We start from the raw sequence: 26,077 nt of genomic DNA, 5'->3' as shown, positions 1-26,077 counted from the left end.
TTCAATGACCCTGGGTTTTATGAATGGGCAGCAGGAAGCTCCGCCATTGGCTGACAACGACAGCCAATCAGAAAGGATAATTTTGCAACAGAAGTGGGAGTGGATGAATGGACAAGTCACACATTTTTAGAGGTCAGGGCCCTGTTTGTGTGTGTGTGTGCGTGTGTGTGTGTGTGTGTGTGTGTGTCACACACTGACCTACTTGGTTTATTGCTGGCATCTATACATAGCTGTGGGAAACACAGGCAGACAATCGGCCTGTTTAAAATTAGCAGTCAGGGCCACCTGTCTGTTTCTCACTAAAGCGGAAATGCCAGAGAGGGCAGAGAGGAAGGTAAAACAGGGTGGGAGTGGGAAGGGGTATGGACGGAGGGGATATCGATCACTCCGCTAATTTAAATCTCTCTCGCTTTCTTTATCCCCTGCTGTGACACAGGGAGACATTGTTAGGTAGGCAGGATTTGAGGACCATTAGCAGGGGGCGGGTTGAGGGGGTTGGTTGGTGGTCCAGGCTATGTGGAATTCCTGTAGGGTAGTGTATATATAGGGAAATGAGAGCGAATAGTTACAGTTTAGTGTACTTAACAATACCGTATGTTAAGGAAAAGTGTGTGTGTGGGGGGGGGGGGGTTGGCAGAAGGATGAATGGAGGCGAAGTAGAGTAAAAAAGAAAAACCCTCAGCCCCCCACACCCTTTCCTCCCCCTACACTTTTTAATTTTAACCTTGTAGCACAAAACTGACATTTCCTCCCTCGGTCGTGTCAAACAGCCAACAGGAAGTCTCCGTCTTCTTAACTGACATTACAGCTGGCATCTTGTTTCCTAGAATCACGATTTTCAGCCCACACTTGGTTTTGTTCCTGTGCGCCTCCGCCAGAATAATAGAGTTTGTGGGTGTCGAATGAAAATGTTTCAGAGAGGCACACTGTACTACACTGTCCAAAATACATACAGCACGTATAAGCACCACTTTTTGCCTGCTGCTGCTTCAAATGTTTGCCGTTGTTTGAGTATGAAACAAACAACAGTATAAAACTGTCCTCTTGCCACGGTTGCCGTTCTCACCCAGACATCTTTTTTATTTCCAGGGCTCCTGTCAGACTGTCAAACAGAAGAGTCGACTCTCCGGAGAAAAGGAGGCGCGAAGTCTTCCAGTGTCCATCTGTGGCAGTCAAGATGGACGCCGACAACCAGCCTGAGCGGGCTCAGTCGGCCATCTTGTTTTCAGCGTGGGTGCAGAGGGACTGTGTGCTGCTTAAAAAGCAAAAAAAAGAGCGAGACAAAGAAGGAACTTTAACTCTTTTCCCACATGTACCTGAACCATTGTTCTTTCAGTCTGTGTGTCCCTTTCAGACACAGCAACCCCTGTAGCCAAATGCTAACATACGTTCAATATTTAAAATACAGACGTATCTGCTGTGATGTCATTCACTGGTTTGTGAAACCCCTTTTCAAAGGTTCAACTTTAGCTTCAAGGCTGTCACCATTTCATTTTTGTGTACCTAGCAGTAATGAAAATAAAATAAGAAGATGGAGTGCTAAGTTAGCAAAATATATCTATAAAACTGCTAATCAGTACTAAGTAACAGACTAATAAAGAGCTAGAATTTCACCCACCAACACTAGAGCCAGCTTCGTGGATGGTCTGTTAGCAGAATTTAACAATATATGAAAAAGCATCAACGGCCCAAACAGGTTAAGAGGCCCAGTTTTGATGCAGATTAACTAAAGTGAAGCCTAGCATAGAACTAGCAGCTACAGCTACATGTAGCTATTAATTTCTGCTCTACAGCTGGATATTTTAAAATGGAAGTCAACAGGAACTGACCACAGACAGTCTAAATATAAAGAGCTTCTGAATCGGAAGAATTAAGGCAATGTGGAAGTGCCTAAACCAGTGTCATATCTGAAATCCACAAGATGGCGATAGCTGTAGCTACAAAAAGACTTCCAGTCTTATAGAAACTATCGGAAAAGGTTTTTCTGATGTGACCTCTAAACATTTTCATGCTTAGATTGTATTTTGCATTTCAGAATTGAGTTTTATTCAGGCTGTGCTCATTTGCTAAGAGATTGAGATTTGTTAGCCAATAAGCAAGCAGTTTCACAGCGAGTCTCATCCCCTTTCGCCACAAGACGGAGATGGTAAAAATACTCATCTTGAGGCTTCAACACGGGACCTTAGAAACCAGTACCTGGCATTACAGTAGCTACATCCATCTTTTATACTATCGATCACCGGCTTCCACCTGTCAGTCAAAAATTAGCAAAAGCGTCCAAAAGTCTTTTTGTCCCAAGGTATAAACATGTTAATTTCTTCTGTACAGTTGGGCATTGTAAAATAGAAGTCAATAGGTATTGACTTCCTTTAGTAGATTTCAACATGAAGGACGTTATACAGATGTCAATAATTTACCATGTAAAGTAGAACTTGCTAAATAGGAAATGCTGCTGCTTGATGAAATGTCAAATCTATAGGATTCATCCTAAAGGGAACTATGAATTTTGTGCTAGACAGTTTGCACGTTTGACAGTCAATACTCACTTTAAAATATAGTGAATCAGGCCCCGGTCACTCAGGTCTAGAGACCAGTCAGTGACCATCTGTCAACCTACAGTTGCAAAGCAAAAAATAGTATATCCAGACTGATTGCTTGAACCTTACAGCAGTCACTGGGAAATTGATTGCTAAAGTCCCCAGTAACGCAGGCCTACAGACCAACGGTCACTAGAAAACAATGTGTATTCCCCAGCTGTTTGGCAAAAGCTTGTGACTGCTCTGGCCCCTAGCACATTACGGCAGTCATAGTTTGAATGAAAGTGAAGGACTTACAAACACTGACCAGCTGCTCTCCAACCTGTAGCAGAAGTGTGGAAAAAAGTGCAACAAAATCCTTAAATGAAGACAGTCTGCCTTCAAAGTAAAAGTTGGCAGACCTGCATTTTCAGTTTGCATCTCGCTTTTTTGAGTTTTCCTACAGCTCAGGCTAATAGTTAGCCGGTATGTGCAGACAAAAGTGGAAAAACTCCAGGTGACCGTGGCTATCACTGGGAGGTTTTTGGTGCAGCACCTTCTTTGCAACCAATATTGCCCAGCAATAGCCAGCAACCTCCAGGAACCACTGCCAATCAGCCAGGGAATACACATTTTTCCATCGTCACTGGTGGTTATATAACATCCAATATGATCAAGTAATTAAGAAAAAAGAAAAGATTAGACAATGAAACAAGTCTGTACAGGAGAAAAGAGACTAACTGGTCTGGGACGTTTTCAGTGATTTACCCACAGTGGCTCGGTCAAATTAAAACACATCAGAAGACACGAACACCAAAAACGACTTTCTCGCTGTTGCAGGGAGTGTACAAAGGGTTGTTGCACTACCAAAGGATCTTATGTGGGAAAACAGACTCCTGCAAACAACCTTTTTGCACGTTGTCGACAGAGGAAATTGGCAGGGTGAAGGTGCAAGCGGGAAAAGGGTGTCTGCCTGTTGCAGCATTGTTAGTGACTCTGCTTCTATGAAAAATGAGCGTGTTCAAGTGTATTACCTCTAATTTTCAAGGACTTTGTGTTGGAGCACTATGTTAAAAAAAGAAAAAGTGTTTTCTCTTGTTTTGTTTTTTTTAATTTATTGGCGTGTGACTATGTCATTACAAACTGTATCCTGTCACCTGCATTACATCCGCAGCAGTCTGAAGCAGCTTGAAGTCGTTTCCCCTCCTCATCATTTCCTATCTCGGCTGAACAGTGGCTCCAGTTTTGGCTCCAGACGGAGCTGCAGAGCCACAGGGCACCCAGCGGTTGCTCAGTAGTCAGTGTAGATCCTGTGGGGCTGGCAGCAGCTACATCTGGCTACTGGGTCTCTGCTGACAGCCGCCTTATTCTGAATACAATCTTTGATTAGGTGATTTTTAATATATTTTGCTCTTCTTTTTTTTTTTTTTTCCACTGACATTTGAAATTCCTTATCAGCAGGATTAGTGTATTATTTCCTGTTTAGTTTTCTGTGTAGCTTACACCCTTTTCCTGTGATCTCCTCTACTACGCACCTTTTAAATTTCTAAGAAGTGTCTCGAATAACCACCCACTGGGTGGAAAAAAGCCTCAGGCAGAGTTGATCAGAGGCCATGCAGGGACTGTGGAGTTTGTTTCTCGAATAAAAATAAGAAATTCTGAGAACCTGGGTAAGTTCTGAACCTGGCATACAGTGTAGGAATCTGTGTGTGTCAGTCTACAGCTACATTGTCTGCTGGGTTTCAGGCCTCCACCCAACAGCTGCATTGTTTCATGTATTTTTACTCCTACTGAATGTATACGAATGTGCTTTGTATGTTCCAGGAAGCCAAAAAAAACCAACAAAACAACAACAACAAAAAAAAAAAAACCAAGAAAACTGCAGATAATTTGTCAACTTTGTGTTTATTGACTCATCATAAAACATTCTTCAAACAATAAAACAATTTTAAATGTCCGTTTCTGTACAACGCTTGCTAAGCAATTTATTTATATATATATATATTTATATTTATATATATATAAAATGTAAAAGGAGTCGTGTTAAAATGACAAAACTCCTTCAAATTTAATGGCAGGTACTCTGGAAAAAATAACAGCATTCCATCAACAAATATTTTCAAGCAATAAATATGTATTTATAAATAGTGTAAATTTACATCAAGATTAGAAACAAAACAAAAAAAACAAACAAAACAAAATCACAAATTAAACTTAATTCCATAAGTCTATGTGCAACCCATTTTCTTTGTGACTTGGCTAGTAAGTTTTTTTCCCTATTTTTTCTTTTTTTTCCTTTTTTTTTGTTTTTTTTTAAACCTAAGAAACAAAAACATCAAAGCTTTGAAAAGAACGAGACAAAGATAAAATACATAAAAGCTGTGAACAAAAAAAAAAAAAAAAAAAAAAAAAAAAAAAGGGGGGGGGGGGGAAGAGAGGGGGAGAACCTAAATTCACCTAAATTCTTCACATTACAAATTTTTTTTAATTTTATTTTATTTTTTTGGTGGGTGGGGGTCGGGTAGGGAGGATTCTGCTCTTCCAAACTCTTAAAATTACTATCTACCATAGAAAAAGACCAGTTAGGCTAGTGCTCCTTAAAGGGGGAGAAGAAGGAGGAGGAGGAGGAGGGTGGACTAAAGAAATTTTTTTTTTGGAGGGGGAAATTCTACCCCCCTCCACCAAAAAAAAAAAAAAAAAAAAAAAAAAATCACCCAGTCATCGGAATAGAAAACAAGGAGAAAGAAACAGAAAGAGAGAGAGAGAGAGAAAGACGGGTTGTCAAGTCAGTAGTCTTTTACGGGTGGTGTTGCCAGTTGGGAGAGTTAACAAGTATCTACAAAACACCCCTGCCCCGTGTCCCCGCCCCCCACCCCACCTTCCCCTCCCTGTTCCCGATCATCTGATTAAGTCCTCAATTAAAACAGGGCTGAGCCATTGTCTCTAGAGGAGGAGTGGGGAGGGAGAAGAGGTGGGTGGGTGGCCTGGCAAGGGGGAGAACAGGAGGAGGAGGGAAAGAGAGAAAACAAGAGTCCTGTTATGGAGCTCGGTGTGACGCCCTCTTGTGGAAGGCCCTCCGCCGGGCTCTTTGTACAGGGGTTGCATAGACAGACACGCTCCGCCGCCTCAGCCTCCAGCCGTCGCTATGGAGACCAGCCATACAGAAGGGGCTGCAGAGAGGGTGGGTGGTGGTGGTGGTGATGAGGGGGTCGGGTAGAGTCGGCCTTGGCTTTCCTGAATATCAGAAATGGTCCGTGTATGTTTGTTCTTTCAGTTTTTTAGATCTCAGTACAAGTTCCTGTAAATGGGCTTCATGGCTCCACAGCAGAAGAAGAGTCGCCTAATGTCAAGACGAAGATGAATGAAGAGGAGGGGCCTGCGCAGACAGAGAAGAAGAGATGGTACAGAGCGATTATTCCTCAAGTTCAAGTCCTCTGCAGTGAGCTCCCGCCACTGCTGATGGCGGCCAGCTATCGGCAAATAAGATAGCACTTATCGGTTGTGTGTAAATAGTACTGATATGAGCTTTGGGGCACTGACAAATCTAACGACTTACTAATGTGAACTGGTCGTAGACCTGCATCAGGTCCTCCATCCTGTACTGCTCCAGCACCACGAAGTCGTCCAGTGCGGCGCTGCCTTTTCGGGCACAATCCTGGCAGTGGACCACGCACTGCTTCTTGGACAGGAGCTCCCGGCGCACAAACAGCAGGTTGAACACTTCCACCTGTGGATCACACACACAAAAACACGCGTTATAAAACTACATCCACAGGCTGAGTTTCTCTTGCAACTGTCTGCGATTATCACAGCAGTTGACAGAAGACGCTTAATGGAATGCTTTTCTAAAAAAGCAGCTGAAAGCCCCCCCCCCGCACGCTTAAATATGAGCCATTAACGAAGCTGTTAATTAACGCAAACAAAAACCGAGCCGGGCTTTAATTCAGCTGATCGCAATAAGTGCTCATGCTGTCCAAAAACAAACAAAAAAAAGGAAACAGGAGGGGAAACGAGCAGGATTTAGCCTATGCTTGCTTTCCTTCACACATGTTAGATTAAAGGTCATACACGTCCACAGTGGTGGGAAATTAATAAATAAATAAAATAAATTAGCTGCTCATTTCTACTATTGACATTTACTTTACATTATGTGGTAAATGGACTGGCTCTTATACAGTGCTTTTGATCCTCTTCTATCGTCCTTTTGATTAGCAGACGACCTGCTCTACCTACCTGAGCCACATGCTTGTAATTCACACGTAAAACACACAGTTAAGGGACTAAACTTCTCTAATCTAACAATCCAGGGTGCAGAGTAATATTCAGGATGTGAGTGGGAACGATTGCGCCGAAGACTATTATCTTTCACTTGAAAAAGCTGCAAAGCCAGAAAAATGTGACATGCTGTTAAAATTCACACCCTTGGTGCTGCAATGTTCCCGGTGTTGCTCACTGACCTCACAGATGGTGCAGTAGTGGGCCGGCTCGTCCCTGGTCCTCGGCCTCAGCACTGTTTCCTTGCCGGCTGCCGCCAAGGCTTCCTTCACCCACTGGCACTGCTTCAACGTCCGCAGCAAGCAGTACCTGTGACGGGAACAGAGGCGTCAGCGACGGGTGGAAAAGAAAGAAAAAAAGAAGCCGCAGAAGTCCCCGCGACTTACTTGATCATCTCGAACAGCTTGTGGTCGGACACTTTAATGTTGCGCGCCATGTTCCAGGAGAGGTGCACCATGGGAACCATGGACTTGACGCTCTGGAGCTTATTCCACTCGTATCGCTCCACAGCCAGCTTGTACTGGTGAGCTGAAAGAGCAGTTTAAAGATTTAGGAGAACATTCTGGACTTTATTGGACATAGACATGCACGGGATGCCGACAGCCAGGAGCCCTTCATCAGTCAGCGTAAGCATAAACGGTCACACAGACTACGTGGATTTAAAACTGCGCTGCAGTCAGCTCGTTAATCAGCTGAAAAGGGCAAAAATCAGCAGGGAAACATTACGGAGAAAGGTCAGAGCATCACAAATGTATTCATATTCTGAATGCTTCTCAACTTTGGCTCCCAGCTGATGAGCAAATACAGACTTTTCCAGTAACAGATGTTTAAAATCACTGTTTTCTTGCTTTAACAAGCAGAGAGATGGCCCGAAATACGAGGCCTGCCTCAGTCAAGGGTAACGACGGGTTTAAAAGTGGTTAAAAGCTGTTTTCAAAGCCGCCAGCCTCTATATTTTTAATCTCACAGGAGAAACACGAGTACACAAACTCCAGCTTTGGGAGGTAAAATTGCTCGTTTTCTGTCAGCGGACTCTGGCGGAGTGTAATGGCTGTTTTACATTTTCCTTCTGGCGGCGAAAATAGAATCAACCCGACTGTGGATCAGAACCCTTCAATCACACCTCAGTGCTTCTGAGCTATAACTGTGGGTGAAAATGGTTTATTACTACTACTATTATTATTAAGAGAAAATATGCTTTCTATGACTTCATACCGGTAAGAGGTCCCACGTTCCAGGCGATGTTATTGCACCAGCCAATAGCCTGCACCCAGTGCACTGTGCCAGTGTTAAGCCACACCAAGTCGCCCGGGCGCTGAATGAAGCGGTAGACGGGCACGTCGGCCTCGTACAGGTCCTCCAGGTTAGGCCACCATGAGCCCATCAGGAAGTTGATGTTGTTCCTGGAGGAAGGAGGAGTTTGAGAAGAGAGGTTGGGAGGCGCGTGCGTATAAGCTGAGAGAACGAGAGGAGAAAGATAAAGAGCTCCTTACTTTTCACAGAAGTTGCTCATCACTCCCCAGTAGGGCTCCGGTACTGCAAACCATTCACAGTCTCCTGGTCCAATGTTGATGTTGACGGCACAGAAGTTATTGTGTTCCTGATGACCTGGGGGGGAAAAACAAATGTTCTTTGACCACTTCAAAAAAAATAAATAAATGAATAAATAAATACTGTAGACATAATTTCTTGTTAGTGTGCTGACCTGGTATCCGGCTCCCAGGCACCTTCATGTAGAGCTGGACTGTGTTCATACCCATGATGGTGTGACCCACGTGACTGAGCAGGTTGCCGGCGGAAACCACTCGAGCGAATGCTGGGAGTTTGCTGAGCTCCTGGAGCTGCTGTTTCCACCTGGCAGGTGAGACGAGAGCGGTGCTTTTAACTCAAACAGTTTAAAGTATCATATTAATAACAACAACAATAATAATAATAATAATAATAATAATAATAATAATAATAATAAGGCAGATGTACTGCTGCGTATGTGTCCACAGTGCCAAGTTTAACATCGTTCAGATGAGCAGTTCTCTTATTTTTGGTTGAAATTTGCTCAAATAGTTCAGACTTTAACTCAGGGACAGCAAAGAAATCAAACAGATTCTCACACAGGCAGCTCTGTTTTTTCTGGGTTACACTCTCGAGAGACAAGCTATGAAAGGCAGATGAGACTTTGAGATGAGACTCACTTCCGTTCGTCCGACACGTCGATGTTGGTTCCAAACTTGATGTATTTCAAAGGTCCCCTTCTTTTGCGGGCAGCACTTAAGACACACAGAGAATTCCCAATAAGCCACACACAGAGTACGACCATAATCACTCGCAGAAAATATGTTCAGTATGTTCTGCATTATGTTTCTGCGGAAAACCAGAGAAAAGCTGAACAAAAATCAGAGCCTGGAGATTTTGTAACAGGCCAAAATAATTAAACCTGGGTCTTTATTAAAGAACGCTGTTAGGTACCTCTCTGCTGACGCTGGCTCTGTGTCTGAGGGCTCCTTTAGTGCCTTCTTTTCATTCTCTTCCTGCAAATAAACCAAAAAAGTGTGAGTTCAGGATTATAGTGGAGCTGAATCTTTCTCTACAGTCTCTGAAGTGACAGGCAAAGTGGAACTGACCCGCAGGGACTCTTGGAAGGAGGCGGCCTGATACTGGGCGTATTTGGCGATGGTGGTTTGGGAGCGGGCGCTCTCACAGCGCCACATTTTCTTCGTGCCGGTCGGATCCCAGTTCTCATCGGCGGGCTGGGAGAGCTGAGTCCAGACCTCCACCAGGTGCTCTGGATTGGCCTCGACCAACGTCTTTGTGGAAAACAGACCCAAGTCTGCGTGAAGAAACACACCCGCACACAGTTGAAGCTCCGATCATCTCTGTGACGGCAAACAAACATACACACACACACACACACACACACACACACACACACACACACACACACACACGTTTGTAATGGAGCCATTTACCCAGTTTGAGAGCTCCGGCCAGTCCTCGAATGACAGTGACGGGGTTGGAGGGGTTTGTGCAGAACTGGTGCAGCGGGGGGAAGAAAGCATCTCTCTTGTTCTCCAGCTGGTCCAGCCACAGGAAACAGAAAGTAATTATTTTTTAATTCGGGCCCTAAAAACTGAAGAAATTTAAAATGTACTTATTTTGCTGATGGCTAATACTCACGTAGATGCTAGGTGTGGGAGGGTTGAGCTTGTCTTTGGGCAGGGCTGGTGAGGGTGGAGGTGGCAGGCGTGGCGGGGGGCACTTATCGAGGAGGATGCTGCTGTTGGACAGACCGTTCTTCCCCAGGTTTCTGCACATGCATAGCACACAAAACCTCCTCAGCCACAGCAGTGATGCAAACACTTCTCTCAAATTCCTTCTCAGCAATATCAGTGGTATCATTAGAACCTTGCAAGGTGTGATGGCACATTTTAATACATAAAATGTAAACTAAAAAAAACAAAAAACAAAACCTCAAACCACTTATTTCCATTTGATGGAAGGTCTGTAATCACATGGAGGGCTCCGTTTAACTGAATAATATCTGCATGGCAACAAGACTGCCCAGTAGCCTTCGGTGTTGTTGACAGTTACATAATAATTTGCTGTTAGTACTGCAGTTACACTGCAATTCCACAGGGAGGAGACATGCTCAAAACAACCCACACAGCCCGGCCATCCTGCTCTCATTCTGCACAGGCAGCAAATAAAAAAATGGTCTTAAACTTTGCTACGATTTTGGAGAACATTCCAGACATGTTCCAAACATTAGGTTACATAATGGAAAACCCTTAAACGCTACATTTCAGCACTAAATTAGCTGAGTGAGGCACACACATTTTCTCTCATTCACACGGGAGCAGCTGCACATTTCCATTAGTACCTCAAACACACTTAACTCAGTGCTGTTCTTGCCAGAACATACTCAGCTCTAAGTCACTCTCAGTTTGTAAGATGCCAGAAAACTGGTGTTTTGCTAATGCACTTAAAGCCCCTGTCTCAGCCTGACTTCGTGTTCTTTGTGCATGCACCAAAAAACAACAACAACAACAACGACGCCAAAGCGATCGTTCCTGACGAGAGGAAAGAAGCGTGCTGTCCGAGTGCATCCGCAAGACTCCATAATGTGAAAGAAAAACAATGAGGCTTCTCACCTGCAGGCCTTCAGCACGTCTGTGGAGCTGGGGTAGATGGATATTGAAGATGACGACGACGACGACGACGAGCTGTGTCCGTGCGGAGGCGTAGCTTTGAGACTGGTGACGGCAGGCGGCTCAGCCTTCAGCGGGCTCTGGGAGTCCTCGGAAATTCCTCCTTTGCTGTTGCCGTTGACGGCGGGTGCAGTGGCTGCGGTGGCAGCAGGACTGTGGCCACCTGCCTGGGTGTGCTCTGAGGATTTGGGCGAAGGTGTGGCGGTGGATATGGCAGAGATGGGCGAGGAGGCAGCTGAGCTGCCCTGTGCATGGGGGGTGGAGGGCAGGACGGCCGGGTGGATGTTGTTGATTTTCTTGTGGGAATCCGAGGTGGTGGATGCTGCGGGCGCAGTCCCTTCTGACGGCCCCTCGCTCTCCTCTGGACCCTTCCCCCCTGCCAGCAGGGCAGATAGCCTAGGATTGTCTGCGCTAAGGCTCGGCTTGTCGCCGCCTTCTACCACTTTGCCGCCATCCGAGTGGATGTGATTGGCTAGGCCGTCCCCCTGCGCTGCTTTGCCATCAGCTGATGGCAGCGGCGACGGTGTCTTGACCTCAGAGTTCCCGTTGCCGAGGGACGCGGCTGTGGCGTTGCCATCTTTGGTAGCGGACACACTGGGTCCTGCTCCACCTGAGGTAGAGGAGTGGGGGAGGGAGGGCGGGGACGGGAGGTGGTTATGAGGCCGCGGCGACGGGGCATTAGTGGAATGTCCAACCTGATTGTTGGGGTGCGCGAGGGTGGTGGAGTTGGGGGTCTCGGGGTGAGAGAGGGTCCCCTCACTGCTGGAGCCATGTGGAACAGACCCCTTCTGAAGCCCCTGAAGGAAAAAGAGCACAGCTGTTAGGAAGTGCACTCGTAGGCAGTAACCATGGACACGTGTGGCTGTAATTATGATGTGTAAGCTGGGCTTTTATACAGGCTCTGTGTCAGAGCCAGAAACGTGCCCATGTGGATGCACACTCACATGTGTACAAAATAATAATAAAGAAAATAAAAATAGAAAACAGAAGTAGAAAAAATGAATTCAATAAAAATACAAATTAAAATGAATAAAAATGTAAGTAAAATATGGGCTGATTACTTTTGTCAATGGTTTCTGACAGCTTTTATGAACGTAGCTCTGTGGATTAAATCACGCTTTTATCTATTACTTAACACAGCAGCTGAGAGCAGAGCAGGCACCGTCACCAGCGCTGGAATAAAAAACAAAAGAGAACAAAGCCCATCAGTGAGGCGTCTCACCTGAGAGGAGTTTAGGTGCAGGGCCTGGCGCGGCATGGCGTCCTGTGTTTGCGTGTTTGTGCAGGTGTGAGGTAGCAGTGCTGCACCGCCGCTGCCGGCAGGTTGCAGGTAAGGCACGTCTCCGTTGGGTCCTGTGGGCGCGGGCCCTGGCTGATTATTATTACTACTACTACTATTACTACTACTGTTACTACTGTCACCCGCGGGGAGCAGGTCCGAGTGTCCGTGCGGCGCGGAGCCCACGGGCCCGTTGGCCAGTGGCTGAGGCGGACACGGTGGCCGGTGGGGTCCCAGGTGGGGCCGCATGGGGTGCAGGCTGGGGTTGGGGGAGGGGAGGGAGTTGGTAGTGGGGCCGTTGGGGAGAGATGGACGCACCTGACCTCCTGAGGCGCTCTGTCTCATCTGTGAAAGAAAAATAAAACAATACTTTGAAACTGTCAATCATAATCGCCGGCGAGTGATTTATCACATCTGAAAAACCAGACGGGTGAGCTGAGACAAACATGGAAGCAGCCAGGAGAAAACAAAAACAAACAAAAACATTCACCTCTTCACCTCTGAGTGTTGAAACCTTCCACCACTGATGCGTGGTTTGGCACAAGATGCGACGGGTTAATGCCTCAACATGCCACAGCTCGCCGTTAGAGTGATTTAAGAATAACGCTGTGGGACTGGAGATCAGGCAGTGTTTACCCACTCTGGATTAGTGAGTTTATTTACTCTGCCATCACAGTTTAAAGCCTTTAACTACCGTGTTTATAGAAGCACCAGAGTCAGTGCTGATCTAAACCCAAAACATTCACCCGACCCTCGCTGTGAATTTCTCACGTTTATTGTGCAGCGTTCTTGTAAACTAATTGGATAAATTCAAGATGCTGACAAAAAAAGAAAAGCGATGCTGTTCATCACTTTGAATATGCTAGAAGTTGTTCAATACCTGGTGCTGGTGCTGCTGCATTATGGCGAGCTGAGCCTCCAGCTGCTCCAACATCTGGAGCTGCGGCGGCTTCAAGTTGGCCCGATTACTCCGTAACTGTTCCAACATCTGAAGACAGACAGAAAGAGTGAGAACCATGTGACACCTAAAAATAATGATGACCTTTTTTTAAGATAAATAGATGAAAATGTTGCTAACCTGTAATTTCTGTGGTGAGAGGTACCAGTTGGGGACTTGCTGTGCTGGATTACTGGCCCATGAATCACCCTGAGGTGAAAAAACAAAAAGAAGCTGTATTAAGGTGAATGAAACTGGAATTACCGCCTCTGCCACCCAGTTCAGTTCTGAGTAAACTCTGCTTACTACGAGGGAAACAACTGCCATATTTACCTTGGCAGGACCGGAGGCTTTCCTCCTCTTGGCTGGGCAGGACTGATCGTCCGCTTGGCCAAGCGAGCCCACGTGAGGAGGCAGAGACTGACCCGAGCCCCCGCCCTCTGCACTGTGATTGGGCTTACAAGCCTGTAGAAGGGGGGGGGGGGATAATGGAGGGAGAGGCGCAGGCAAAAGGGAAACAAATCAAAGGAGAAGAAAAAAAAGATATATAAATGGATGGGTAAAACAAAGAGGATTGGAGCGGAGCCAGACGAAAAGAAAGTCATGAAAGAAGATGGTGGTAAAAGAAAAAAAAGTTAAGGGTACGGGAGGAACAGGAAGAACAGGAGGAGGGAGAGAGGGGGTTATGGAGACATGGAGATGGGGATTGTGGAAAGAGAGAAACAAGGGAGAGCAATAATGTGATTCTGCGTTAAAGCTTCAATGACAGATAAAGCAAAAAAAACAAAAAAAAAAAACCCCCAAAAAAACCCAACCCATTCCTGTGTGTCTAAAGGCGTTGCGTCAAATCACAGCAACACCCTCCAGGTTATCTTTCCTGTTTAAAGGAAAGCTGGGAAAACACGTACAGAGGCTACAACCAAACAGCATCTACAGCGCTCCAACTGTCCTCATGGGAAAGACTTAGTATGTTCCCAAGTTTGGCGAGACATTGCAAGGCAGTAGCAGCTGTTTAGGGACACAGTGGCATAACTCGACCTTGGAAGCCAAAGGTTACAAAGCATTCACACACTGACAGCCTTTAATATTAGTTTGGAGAAAGCTCATGAGCCAGATGTGACTGTACGGCCAGCGGAACAAGCCATCGTTTTAGCATGCTGCGTTAAAAACAAAGCCAGATGACAAAAACGCAGCTTCGGTTTATTATTAATATCATTATCATCACTATTACTGAGCGTCAGGCTATAAAGTCACACCTGACCCAATGAAATCGGCTCATCCGAAGAATTTTGAACAAATTCATTCGCGCTCGAGTCGAGTGTCGCCACGTCGGCTGCTAAAAGATCAACACATTCCGACAACGACGACCACACGCAAACACGGACACAGCAGAGCTACGGCTATCTACTGCATGACGGACGTGTTTAAATGAAGTGGAGGTGAAACACTGCAAGGTGCCTAAGGTCAGCTAATGAAGAGGGAAGGGGAGGAAAGGGAGGCGGGTGGGGAGGAGGAAGACGAACAGAGCCAATAGGAAGCCTGGGGACAGTCTACGGCAGCACGACCTCACCGATCACACCGAGGCAGGGTGAAGAAAAGCCCCCACCAGGGGAAAAAAAAACAACAACAAAAAAACCCACAAAACAAAAAAGAGAACATAAAAAAAGAAAGAGGCAAAGTGTGTGTGAGAAGTAGAAACACAGCCACTTTACTTTTAATTAGAGCCCTTTAATCTGATCATGATGAGGGAGGGGGGTTGGAGGAGACTAGGGGTGGGGTGTAATCCCGAATACCATGTTAGATTTAAGAAAAAAAGGATTAAAAGAAGAAATCGAAGAGGAAAAATAATGAGAAAACAATCATTTATCGGATTTTTTCGGTTTTTGAATCAAACTGAGCGTGATGGGTGAAGCCATGTGACTGCTGGAGGCCAAAAAAAACAAAGAAAAGAAAAAAGAAAAAAAGGAGAAGGGAGTGCAGCGGATGGATAGCACTTGGCTCGGTTTTGCTGTGAAGCGGCCGTGACCCCGTGAGCTTCTAGCAGTAGCCAATTGCAATAAGCTGCGACAAAAGAAGACACGGAATGCAGTCGAGGTCTCCAACCGTGAGGGCAGCAGAGAAATAAAGGCGTTTTTATTTTGAGGGGTCGCCTCGTTATTGAGCTCAAGCGTTACCCATCGTTATGTACAACAGTGCATGCGTGTGTGCTGCCCTGCAGGTGTGTGCGTGTGTGTTTCGAGAGCCTAAGTGTCTGAGTTTGGACTCAGAGGAAGGGAGGGGAGGTAGGAGGCGGGGGGAGGCAAGAAGAGGGGAGGAAGGAGGAGTGGGTGGGGTAAGTTGCTCTATCTGGTCTCTCACCTGCTGTGGTGCACTGCTCAGGCCTCCCTGCCTGGAGGTTAGCTCAGCTGGGATTGGCAGACTCCATGCCTCCTCAATAAGAGGGAGCATTTTACTTTTACTCTGTAGGCTACTGAGCTGGGGGTTACTCAACTGAGCCTAGGGGAATGGAGAACGACGTGAAAAAAATAAAAATAAAAAAATAATAAAACACAAGCCTTTTTCTTTTTTACTTTTTTTTTTTTGAAAACGATGACCTCAAAACAAAGAAATGATTAGCAATGGTAAGTTGGCAGAGGTTAAAAATAAATAAATAAATAAAACAACAAGTGAAGCCAAGTTGAGAATCTGACAGTGATTATGCCAACTTGCACTGGTCTGGCTAACTCAACCCTACAGTCATGTCATTAACAACATGAGGAGGTACATTCAGCAACAGTGATCCCAAACACAGTCACAGTGTCCATTAAAACAAGCCAGTGGAGCTTGTCTTAATGCCATGAAATTATGCTATAGTAAACTGGGTGGTAATGTAACATTCCTTCATGCATATGTAAAGGAAAAAAAATGACAGCATAGATGAATAAATTAACGCATGAGATGCGGGGTCGCCCAGGTTTAAATCTGCGGGAGGGCTGAGGGCCACTTCGCTCAGCTAACGTCAGCTGTCGTTAGCGCCAATCGATCTCGAAATCCGTAAAAAGGAGACCTAATTATTTCTCAAAGGGTGTAGCAGGTTTATTCTTTGACCTCCGAAGTCTCTGTTGTGCTTGTCTAATCGCATCCCTTAGGAATGATTTCATTTAAACCTCAAAGGGATGGTAAAGAACAGCAAAAGGCAGAGAAGAAGATGAAGGTACTGGAGAAGAGCCCTTTAGAAACCACATGCGTTGCTATCCAAGTGCAAGGGAGTTTTAGGATTAGGAAGGTTCAGAAAAAGGGAGAGGCTACTAATGCTAAAGGGAGCCTACTACGAAGCCTGCACTGGTATCATTTTGTGTTTGTGGCGTTCACTGCACTGTTTTCTGCCCGTTATCTGCATGAGCCACGCCAAACAACTCCGGTGAACCCCAGAGCAGCTCCAACAAATTAAAGCAAACTTTAATCAGGGATAAAGTAGGTTACACGTCTTTTGATTGGTTGAAAAAAAATAAAGCCCAATGATGCTTATTCGCAGAGCACTTACAATTACAGGAAAAAGATTCTCCTCATTTCCACATAAATACCTTAAAAGTGAAAACATTAAACTTGGACATCCATTCATTTCTCGATACAGATGATCCAGTATTGCATATCTGTGAGGAGGGAAACTCTGAGCCATAGCTCTTAACAGCCTGTGAGCCACTTTTACAGCAATAACTGCAGCTAAAGGTTTCGCCTTTTGATCAGTCTGGCTTAGCTTGGAGGAAATTTAAACTATTTCATTAAAAAGAATGCAATCAATCTCAAGATGCTGGTGAGCTTCCTCAGGCCCTTCCACAGCATTTCTATTTGACTTTGCATAAGACAGGAAGACAAACCCAGCCTCAGGAGGTCACAAGCCGGCCCCACGCTTGGATAAATGGGATGGTTGTGTCAGGAAGAACAAGCCATCTTGGCCGATATACATCACAACAGAACCAAACCATGATACTACCACCACCGTGCTTCACACTTTCTTATGCACCGTTTCCCTTTCTTTGACCAAAACAATTTATTTTAGTCTCCTATGACCACAAAACATTGTTCCAGCAGCTATCTGGCTCACCCAGGTGATCATCAGTAAACTGCATATGGGTAGCAGTATGCTTTATGGAGAGCGGTGGCTTTCTACTTGTAGGCCAGCCATTAATATTACTGTTAATCAGCGCTCTGCTGTTGGTGGACTCAGGAACATGAGCCAATATGGGAGGCTCAACCTATTTAGAAGTTAGTCTGGGAACATAATTCAGGTTGCACAGGAACCACACTATGAAGAAGCACAGAGGATAACTCTTCTTTACTGGCAACAGCAGTCTGACTGCAGATCAGTCGAATCCAAACTCTTCTCAGATGGTTATGTAATCTCCTCTGACCTGCTGAGCATCCACAGCTCTTTTTGCAAGGTTCTCAGAAAACTTGGTTCTTCGTGCAACAATTCTCTTCCTCAAAGACGTGTTGTGAAGATCAGATTCCTGTTTTGAAAATAAAAACAGGCCACCCCATCTCACCTGACTGCCACCTCACTTGACACCCTCCCCTCACAGATATGCAAACTGGGATGTGCTTATCTGCTTTAAAGGCATTGTGTGAAAATCAAATCATATTTATGTCACAATGCAGAAACACAGATTTGACCCTAAAATGTAAAAACGCTAACTTTATCCTGCAATTGTAAGAAGGAAATCGCAACCAGCAGTTTCAGTAAGCGTTCTCATCTCAACATGCTACAATTAAAGCTACTCGACTGCCTCACCTGGGGAAAACCGTTTATGAAAACCTCACTGTTGCTGTTAGACAAATATCTTTGCACTTCTGTTAAATTTTCTTCAAACAAAATAATCCAGCTAACGCTATATACCCATCCAAACAGCCGTGCATGGTTGCTTCTTCTATGAAATCCTTCTCACCACCCACCTGCAGGCATTTGATGCGGTGGGTTAGCGCAGCGGTGTTGGTGCAGCCCTTGCTGCGAGTGGCATTGATGTAGCACTTGATGGCGTCGTGCGGCTGGTTGCAGGACTCGTACAGCGTGCCCAGGTCCATCCAGGCAGCGGCGTGGCTGTGGTCCAGCTGCACGGCGCAGATGTACGCCTGCAGAGCGTCCATGGGCTGGTTCTGCTGCTGGTACAACACCCTGAGGACAGGGGCAGAGGGGGGAAGAGGGAGGGGAGGATGACGATAGAAGGGGGAAGAAAAATTATAATGATGATGCAGAAATAATGGTTTTAAATATTTTTCTTTGTGAAAACAAGTAATAGATTACTTTTAAATACAAAAGTTACCCTATTGAGCACCAGGTGTCTGCATTGGCCTCTGATTTGTCTATGGATTGCCGATAAGACATGAAGGCATCCTGGACTTTCCCAATACTTGAGTAGCACCTGTGGAAAGGCAAAGGCTGTCACAATGTGGAAATAATATTCCAAAAATACATTCCTCTTTAAATTCCATCCTTTAACATGCTTTCACCAGCTGACACCTGGTGTTACCAGATCCATAACAGAACAAATACTTTCAATCACCTAGACAATTCTAGGTGACAACTCAATAAATCATAATAAATTGGCATAATTCGATGCCAATTTTGTGTGCAATAGAGAAGGCTCACCCACAGAGTCATTAAGGAAATTAAAACATAAGGAGGATCGGAAAATGAAGCCCTCTGTGTAAAATGGTGGTGGCAATTTCTGATTCTCCTCACCTCCATTACTAATCTGCTGTCGGCCAAAAAGTGACGACCAATACACAAAATGACGCGCCTAAAGAATCTGCCTCCCCTGATCAACCACCAAAGAGAACACAGTGCTGATATTGCCAAGCTATGGATTTAAATTTCACCTTCAATAAACCTTTTACAACAGAGCCCAACCTCCCATGCTTTTTCTTAAGCCTTGATTTTATTCCACTGAGGACACGGACAGCTGAAAACCCAATTCTTAAGTAGCTACTCCTGTTCTAGTCCTGACGTTCGCTTTAAGTCTGCTGCCCGGGGTGCATGCATAGATGCTGAACTGGAATGTAAATTCTCAGTGGAGTAGTGTGTGGTCACAAACAAACAAACAAAACAAAAAACAAAACAAAACAAAAAGAAAAAGAGAAAAATAAAAAAAGTGGAAAGAAGGAAGCTCTTCAGTCTGCGAGGGGGGAGCCAATCAGATTAAAAGTAGCTTAAAAGGAGAGCAAAGTGAGCTAGAACTGCTTGTTTAATGGGGGTTATTTTTAACTGCTAATCATGCAAAGCCACTCTAATGAAGTTGAAAAATAAAAATATGGAGCTGGAAATACATGCCTAGGAGCAGCTAGCCAGCAGCATTAGCCACTAATGCATAGACTTCTGAGCTAATCAGAAAGGAATTGGGACTTGTCCAGCTCAGCTGTCCAGGACTCACAAACAGCCCACACACTGTTTTTAGAGCCTCACAATCCATTATTTTATTGCTTTATTTCAGGAAAGCAGAGGTAAGGAGCACACTAGTATCAAACACCATAATCCTCTGTAGGCTGTTTTTCCGGTGTGCAGCATACCTGCCAAGGAAGTACCAGGACTGTCCAGAGTTAGGGTCGGCCTCCAGAGACTTCTGCAGACACTGGATGGCATAGCTGTCCCTGCTTGCTCTGTCCCCAAGCTGCTCCACCGTGTGATGCATCCAGCCTGGGAATATATCCAATTACCCAACTGTGTGTTTGTTTTTAAGAAATATCAAAACTATGATATATCCTTAGAAAACCTTACCTAACTGCTGCAGGGTAGTGGCCTTCACCTGCGCAGGAAGATCCTCTGTCTGTAGAAGGCTCTCATAAGCCTCCTTGGAAGCCCGGTATTTCTTCTGGATATGGGAAAAGGATAAGAGGAAGTGTAACAAGGAGTAAAAAAGTAAAAAAAACAAAACAAAAACCAACACAGTTTAGACCTATAGCTTTTAGTTTATAGTTATAGTTTTTTATAGTTGCTATTTTGGCCGTCTTTCCATCTCTGTTAACCTGCAGCAGGAGACAGGAATGTAGTAATCATGCTGACTGCACTTCCCACCCTTCTTAATTTAGCCGGGAGTCTTTCACTGCAGCGGCGTAAAAAAAATAATAAAATAAAATAAATAATAATTTAAAAAAAATAAAAAATAAACGCATCCCTGAGCTGGCGAGAGCTACTGTACCTCGCCAATGAAACCCACATAAAGAGAGAGAGAGAGGGAGACCACCAGCATACAAAAGAGGGGGAGACAGACTTTCTTGTTTCCGTGGCAACCCTGTCGATCGGCCGAGAGTAATCTCCTATCCCCTCCCGCGCGCCACCCACTCGAGCACCCTGCTCCCTCCTCAATTTGTCAGCACGTAGTTCAAATTTTTTAAAAAAAGGGAAAAAAAAGAAGAGAAAATAGGAAACAGGGCAATCCCCGGCATTCAGACGCCCTGCTATTTTTTACACCGCTAAGTCAAAGCTATTCGCCTCGCTGTTCCACATTCAATCGACATGCAGCACTTACACCCCCCCCTCCTTCTCAATTACTCAGGATAGATGGAGGGGGGGTGGGGGCAAATCTAGTCTTGTACCCTTGAGAGCAAGCAGAGCTCAAGTGCAGGTCGAATCAAGCATCAAACACTTACCTGAATCTCATACAGATGAGCAATGTGGAACTGAACTACAAAAAAAGAGAGAGAGAGACAAGAACACAAGCGTGTTAGAGGTTACTCAACATTTCAAGAAAAACTGAGTCCCTCCTCAGTGTGTTTCCAAAAGTCTTTGGAAAGTAGTGCTGAGCTGTCAATAATAAAGAGGTGTCAGAAACCCGAGGCTGGCCCAGTCTACATGAACAGAGCAGGTAGGTAAGCTGTGCTCCTGGCAGCACCTTCCTTTGTCTGGAGCGCTGCAGTGTCTGATCTAAGCTGCCTGAGTGACTCTCAGCAGATGGAGAGGGAGAGAGAGGGAGAGAGAGAGTGGAGAGGAGGGAGAGAGAGAGAGCGAACAAGCGAGAGAAAGAGAGAGGGTGGGGGGAAAGTAAGATGGGGGCTGCCCTTGCTACGTATGTGAGCGAGTTAGAAAAGCAGTGAGGGGGGACACAAAGAAGCAAAGGCAAACAGCGGGAGCCTGGGCAAAAATGGATATTGCTATCACCAAGGTAACAGGTAGCACGGAGGGCGAGATGAGATGGGAGCAGCATATCAAATAATTCCAGTGCTCTAAGTAGACTGAAGCGAAAGCAGCAGACCACCGGTCTAACGCTGCGTACAGAAGGATGGTGAAAGGAGAAAAGATGCAGGGGAGAGCTGAAAGAATAAAAAGTAATGATGCATATTCACAAAAGCGGTTAGATACAATTAATAACATAACACTCAAATAAATAGAAAAGGTGCTTACTTTCAGCTTTGGACAAAGTGCAGGGGTTGGAGTCAATCAAAGCCAGCTGAAAATGCTGTGAGAGAGAAATGAGTACACAGAATCAATCACTTATTCACTGTTATATTTGTCACTAGCTGCCAGCTTATTCCTGCACTGAATGGGAGCTCCCATCCTTTTTGTGTCGTGCTCGCTCGCTCGTTTTACGCTTCAAGGTCAGCTTGAAGTTTGAAACCGCTGCTGTTGAGAAAATCCACATTTCCTTTTGTTCGCTTCATCGCCGGTTCTCGGGATTCATTCAAGAGTGATGCGCGACTCTTTAAGCTGCACGTACCTTTAGGCTTGACTCGTAGTCTGTGTTGACCTTGAACATGAGACCTAGGCGCAGGTGGATCTCCTTAGCCCGGGAGAACCCCGGGTCAATGTACAGCACCTCCTGGAATGCTTTGATCGCCCTGTGGGAGAATTAAAAGGAAGCGGTGGCGGGCGGGGGGAGAAAAAAAAGAAGGGTGATTAATAAAAACATTTAGGTTGAGAGAAAAACTTGAGGTATGAGCAAAAGCTGAGCTCCGACAGCAGCTGCTTATTCCAGTCCCGCTGCAAGCGTGCCATCTTCTACTGAACACTAAAGATGCTTCTTCCCTGGAAACTGAGAGCGCACCCTGTTTGTTATCTACGCTTGTGTCAAAATTAAAACTGACACAATAAAAAGTTTAAGCAATCTAAGCTTTTATTTAACGCTTTTTGAGGGTTTCTATCCAGCTCCACATTGACCGGAAATGTGTTAAATGACATTTCATGATCAACAAATTCATTAGTCATTTCTATGCGAATAGTATGTCAGCTTGCGACCTAAATGACGCCCTTTAAGCCGTCACTATACCCGCCACATTGGTCGTTTCATGCGCCGCAGGTTACATCATCACACATTCACCACTTCCACAGTGCGTCTTTGTCTCATCTTCTGGTTCTGTCAGAGGTTTCTTCCTGTTTAAAGGGAGTTTTTCCTTCCCACTGTCACCAAGTGCTTGCTCATGGGGGTCGTCTGAGTGTTCAGATTTTCTCTCTATTATTGTAGGCTCTCTACCTTACAATATAAAGCACCCTGAGTCCTCTTCAATAAGCAGTAAAGACCGTTTCATATAGAAAACCGACCAAAGACTGAAGATTTCTTACAACAGAGCATACTACTCCCTTCACAGAACCGCCCAAAGTGGCTGTAAACATAACAGATGCAGATCTGTGCAAGAAGACAATTATCTCTGAGTTAGCGCTCCAGCTCTCAACTGGCCACTTCATTCAATGGCACCAGTGAGTCAGATAATGATGATTTGTGATGGTAAATAAATTCAAATAGTAGATAAACGTGCATTAGGCGACAGTATGTACCACTGGAAACAACAAAAGAAGCAAGTGGTAAAAATGTCCTGACATCTGAAAAATGTCTCTGAAAACAAAACGTGTTGACAACAATGCCTCAGTGGAATTTGCCTGCAGCTGCTAACAGCTGGATTTGCTGATGTCTGCATCTCGAAGAATCTGATTCTTATTGGCAACTCAGCCAGAACAGAGTCTCTCTTGCTGGCCGTGGCGTTGCTATGGAAACAAGATAGGACAGCTCACGATCAAAGGCAGATTTTCAGCTGGTAAACATATACAGACTACAACTGAGCTGTGTAATCACAGAGGCACGCTTCTTTGGATAGCTCCCTTGAATCGTTGCGCTCACTGTTGGTGCTGTTTGAAAGTGCCATCTTCTGACGCATGCAAGTTCTGTCTTGCATCAGTAGAGCACACCAATATTTTTAATTTTAATATTTGAAATTGCTCAAATACTTTACACTGATCATAGGTGTGCTGCTGCCAAAGACTTCATGGATTTGGTGTGGGTTTAATAAATGAGCAGTCGGTGGATTGGATCACTTTTGAGCAGTATTTGTAGCCTGCTTGTAGACAGAGTATTACTAAGTGACCAATCACATATGGGCATTCTTCGGCTGCATGCAGGTCAACAGTCCATGTGGAGAACAAAGGAGGGATTTATTTCCTGAGATACATCTTAAAAGCAGTGGCTGCTGTCTGGTGATGTTGTTTTATGATGTCGTTATCATGAGGTGGTTATCGGCTTCCTCTGTTAAGTGAGGCTGTCTGCTATAGGCTCTGTGTGTGCTCATGTAAAAAGGCGCGTTCCACGCATCACATGACTATTCACTCTAGTGACGCAGAAAACTCAGACTTTAAGCTCAACCCAGCTTGCCAACCCGTTAATCTAGCTTCGTGGTACACCCCTCAAATGTCCTAAAACATACTTACAACTTGTCCACAGAGGCTGAGTTAGCAGAGTAGCTGATGGATTCACAAATTGGTGCAAACCATTCTTTATCTAAATCCAGCTAACAGGCATATCCATAATCTAGGCATGTGAATGGTATTGACTGTTTCATCTAACGGGTCCCTGACGGCCCACATGCGGTCAATGTGAAATTAGGATTCAAATGTAAATAAGTTTACATCAGGCACCAAACGTACTTTGATAAACTCCCCAACAGAGAACGGATTACTGGTTTTTGCGATTTATCCTCAAAATCACAAAAACTTTGTTGCTTTTATTTTGATGGTGACTATTTTGGTTTGGAAGTTTACATACGTACTTATATGTGCAAATGAACGCAGCTTGACCGATATTTATGAGTTTATGAGACTGCCACGATAATACACTCAGTGAAAAACAAAAGAATATCATCATTTAAAAAACATCCTAGGAACACTATGTCGGCTGATTTTGTGCTTGCATTTAACTTATGCCATGTCACAACTATTGCACTCTGAAACTGCTGCCTGAATCTAGTGTTAACAAGTTCAGCTCACTATAAAACAAGGATGGAAAACACCCCTCTTTTTTATTTGCACTAATAAAAACTGCTGCCTGCAAGCTACAATCACCCGTGAAACCTCGTTTAGTTCTTTGTTTTCTTTTTGTTTTTTTTATAAATATGAGTATTGCAAATTGCCTTGAAATATTTTGACATAATTTTGAGGTTATATCACCCACAATAGCAAACAACAAAACCTACCTACCATCAAGGTAACTACTGTATCTTATCAGCCTACTAGTCCAAAAAGCCACATGAAATCTGTTTTTAAAAAGTGTAATTTTTTTTTTAAAGGCAAACATTAAGAAACAACAGTATTTTTTCTTGTTTAGCTGATATCCATCCACTTATGCTCAGCATAATGCAGTGTGAGATTGTAACATTTTCCCATCTACCACCATTCTGCCACAGCCCCGATGTGATTTTCACTTTAATCCAGAACAGCCCCAGAAGAGATTCACAGTGCATTTATTACATAAATAATAATGATCTCAGCAGACTCACCCTGTGTCTATCCAAATGAAGAAATAATATTAATAATAATGAAAAAAAGAAGTTGCCACTCACCACTGAAAGGCATTATAGTGGAAGTAGACCATTCCGAGGCCATACAGAAAGGCGGCATTCTGGGAGTAAAGACAGAAAGGTGAGCAATTATTTACAGGCTACCAAACAATGCAGTGTTTTGGGTTTTTTTTAACTATAGCAAATCAACCTACCAAATTACAGCAACCCAAAAGGTACTAAATTTATGTGAAGATTTGCTAATGTGCTACTAAAATGGACAGAATAAATCAGACGTCAGTGGGGTGAAAAAAGAAACTGGTGGCTAACTGATTATATAACACTGCAGCACCTGATAAAATTTGATTAAAAAGAACAAAAACAAAAAACAAAACTAGAATTTAGGTTCACCGCCAAGTGTCAACTTTGCAGGAAACACAGTGAAAATGACTGACATGAAACCTGAAACCGCATCTTACGCCAACATCTAACCCAGCTGAGACCAAACGTGCTTCCGGTGTATGTGTGGGAAATCGTGAGAGTGTATGAGTGTGTGTGTGTGTGTGTGTGTGTGTGTGTGTGTTAGTTAGAGTGAGAGTGAAAGAAGGTGAGAATATCACAAACAATAAGAGAAAGTGAACGTGTAGGCATGCGTGTCTTACCTTCCAGTAGTCTGACTGTAAACTGTAGTACCTCTGGTATGCTGATAATGCTGTAAGGAGATGCAAACAGAGATTTACGAGAGGAAATGACCAAGCAGCAAGCTGGAGAGGTTTGTTCTTAGAGGAACAATAACTACTGTGCTTAAAAATGTGAAACATACTCAAACGGCATGACAGCTGAAATAGAAATCATTTATTTGACCAAAACAGTGGCAGGAAAAAACACACAAAGAGCGTATAACCCACTTGAGTGCAGGTGAAGGGAAGAGATGACTCACCTTTCGGATAATCCTCCAAGAGGAGGTTGAAGTGGCCCAGCTGGCAGAATAACTCAGGGTCCACTTTGCCCTCGGCCTTAAGGATGAGTGAATCGTAGCACCGAACAGCCTGGAGGGAACACAAAAATAACACCGGCTCAATTCTGTGTGTCGCATGCAAACATCCACGTCTGCAAAGAAAAGAAGCGTGGTGTAAGA

At 44.6% G+C, this 26,077-nt stretch overlaps 1 protein-coding gene across 2 annotated transcripts in view; it reads right to left on the bottom strand.

The window, feature by feature from the left end:
- Positions 1-5,375: 5,375 nt before the first annotated feature.
- Positions 5,376-26,077, bottom strand: part of LOC134620506 (histone demethylase UTY-like) — a 34,862-nt gene continuing 14,160 nt past the window's right edge. Inside the window, exons 3-30 of one of the 2 annotated variants that reach the window (XM_063466696.1) lie at positions 25,880-25,988; positions 25,602-25,651; positions 25,003-25,061; positions 21,897-22,017; positions 21,584-21,638; positions 20,833-20,867; positions 19,961-20,054; positions 19,753-19,879; positions 18,510-18,608; positions 18,142-18,361; positions 15,568-15,705; positions 13,543-13,674; positions 13,351-13,419; positions 13,153-13,260; positions 12,216-12,617; positions 10,937-11,790; positions 9,963-10,092; positions 9,755-9,860; positions 9,410-9,615; positions 9,255-9,316; positions 8,981-9,055; positions 8,497-8,645; positions 8,285-8,399; positions 8,007-8,194; positions 7,178-7,319; positions 6,974-7,100; positions 6,073-6,243; positions 5,376-5,892 (exon numbers count right to left, since the gene is read on the bottom strand). In XM_063466696.1, the coding sequence (XP_063322766.1) occupies positions 5,863-5,892; positions 6,073-6,243; positions 6,974-7,100; positions 7,178-7,319; positions 8,007-8,194; positions 8,285-8,399; positions 8,497-8,645; positions 8,981-9,055; positions 9,255-9,316; positions 9,410-9,615; positions 9,755-9,860; positions 9,963-10,092; positions 10,937-11,790; positions 12,216-12,617; positions 13,153-13,260; positions 13,351-13,419; positions 13,543-13,674; positions 15,568-15,705; positions 18,142-18,361; positions 18,510-18,608; positions 19,753-19,879; positions 19,961-20,054; positions 20,833-20,867; positions 21,584-21,638; positions 21,897-22,017; positions 25,003-25,061; positions 25,602-25,651; positions 25,880-25,988 (4,173 nt within the window). In that variant the 3' untranslated portion in view covers positions 5,376-5,862. The remainder of the gene's footprint in view (positions 5,893-6,072; positions 6,244-6,973; positions 7,101-7,177; positions 7,320-8,006; positions 8,195-8,284; positions 8,400-8,496; positions 8,646-8,980; positions 9,056-9,254; positions 9,317-9,409; positions 9,616-9,754; positions 9,861-9,962; positions 10,093-10,936; positions 11,791-12,215; positions 12,618-13,152; positions 13,261-13,350; positions 13,420-13,542; positions 13,675-15,567; positions 15,706-18,141; positions 18,362-18,509; positions 18,609-19,752; positions 19,880-19,960; positions 20,055-20,832; positions 20,868-21,583; positions 21,639-21,896; positions 22,018-25,002; positions 25,062-25,601; positions 25,652-25,879; positions 25,989-26,077) is intronic. The other variant, XM_063466697.1, reaches the window with a different exon arrangement.

Source organism: Pelmatolapia mariae, linkage group LG23 (assembly GCF_036321145.2).
Source record: "Pelmatolapia mariae isolate MD_Pm_ZW linkage group LG23, Pm_UMD_F_2, whole genome shotgun sequence".
Lineage (NCBI taxonomy): Eukaryota > Metazoa > Chordata > Actinopteri > Cichliformes > Cichlidae > Pelmatolapia > Pelmatolapia mariae.
The sequence above is the reverse complement of the archived record's forward strand: the minus strand, read 5'-3'. Positions and strand labels throughout refer to the sequence as shown.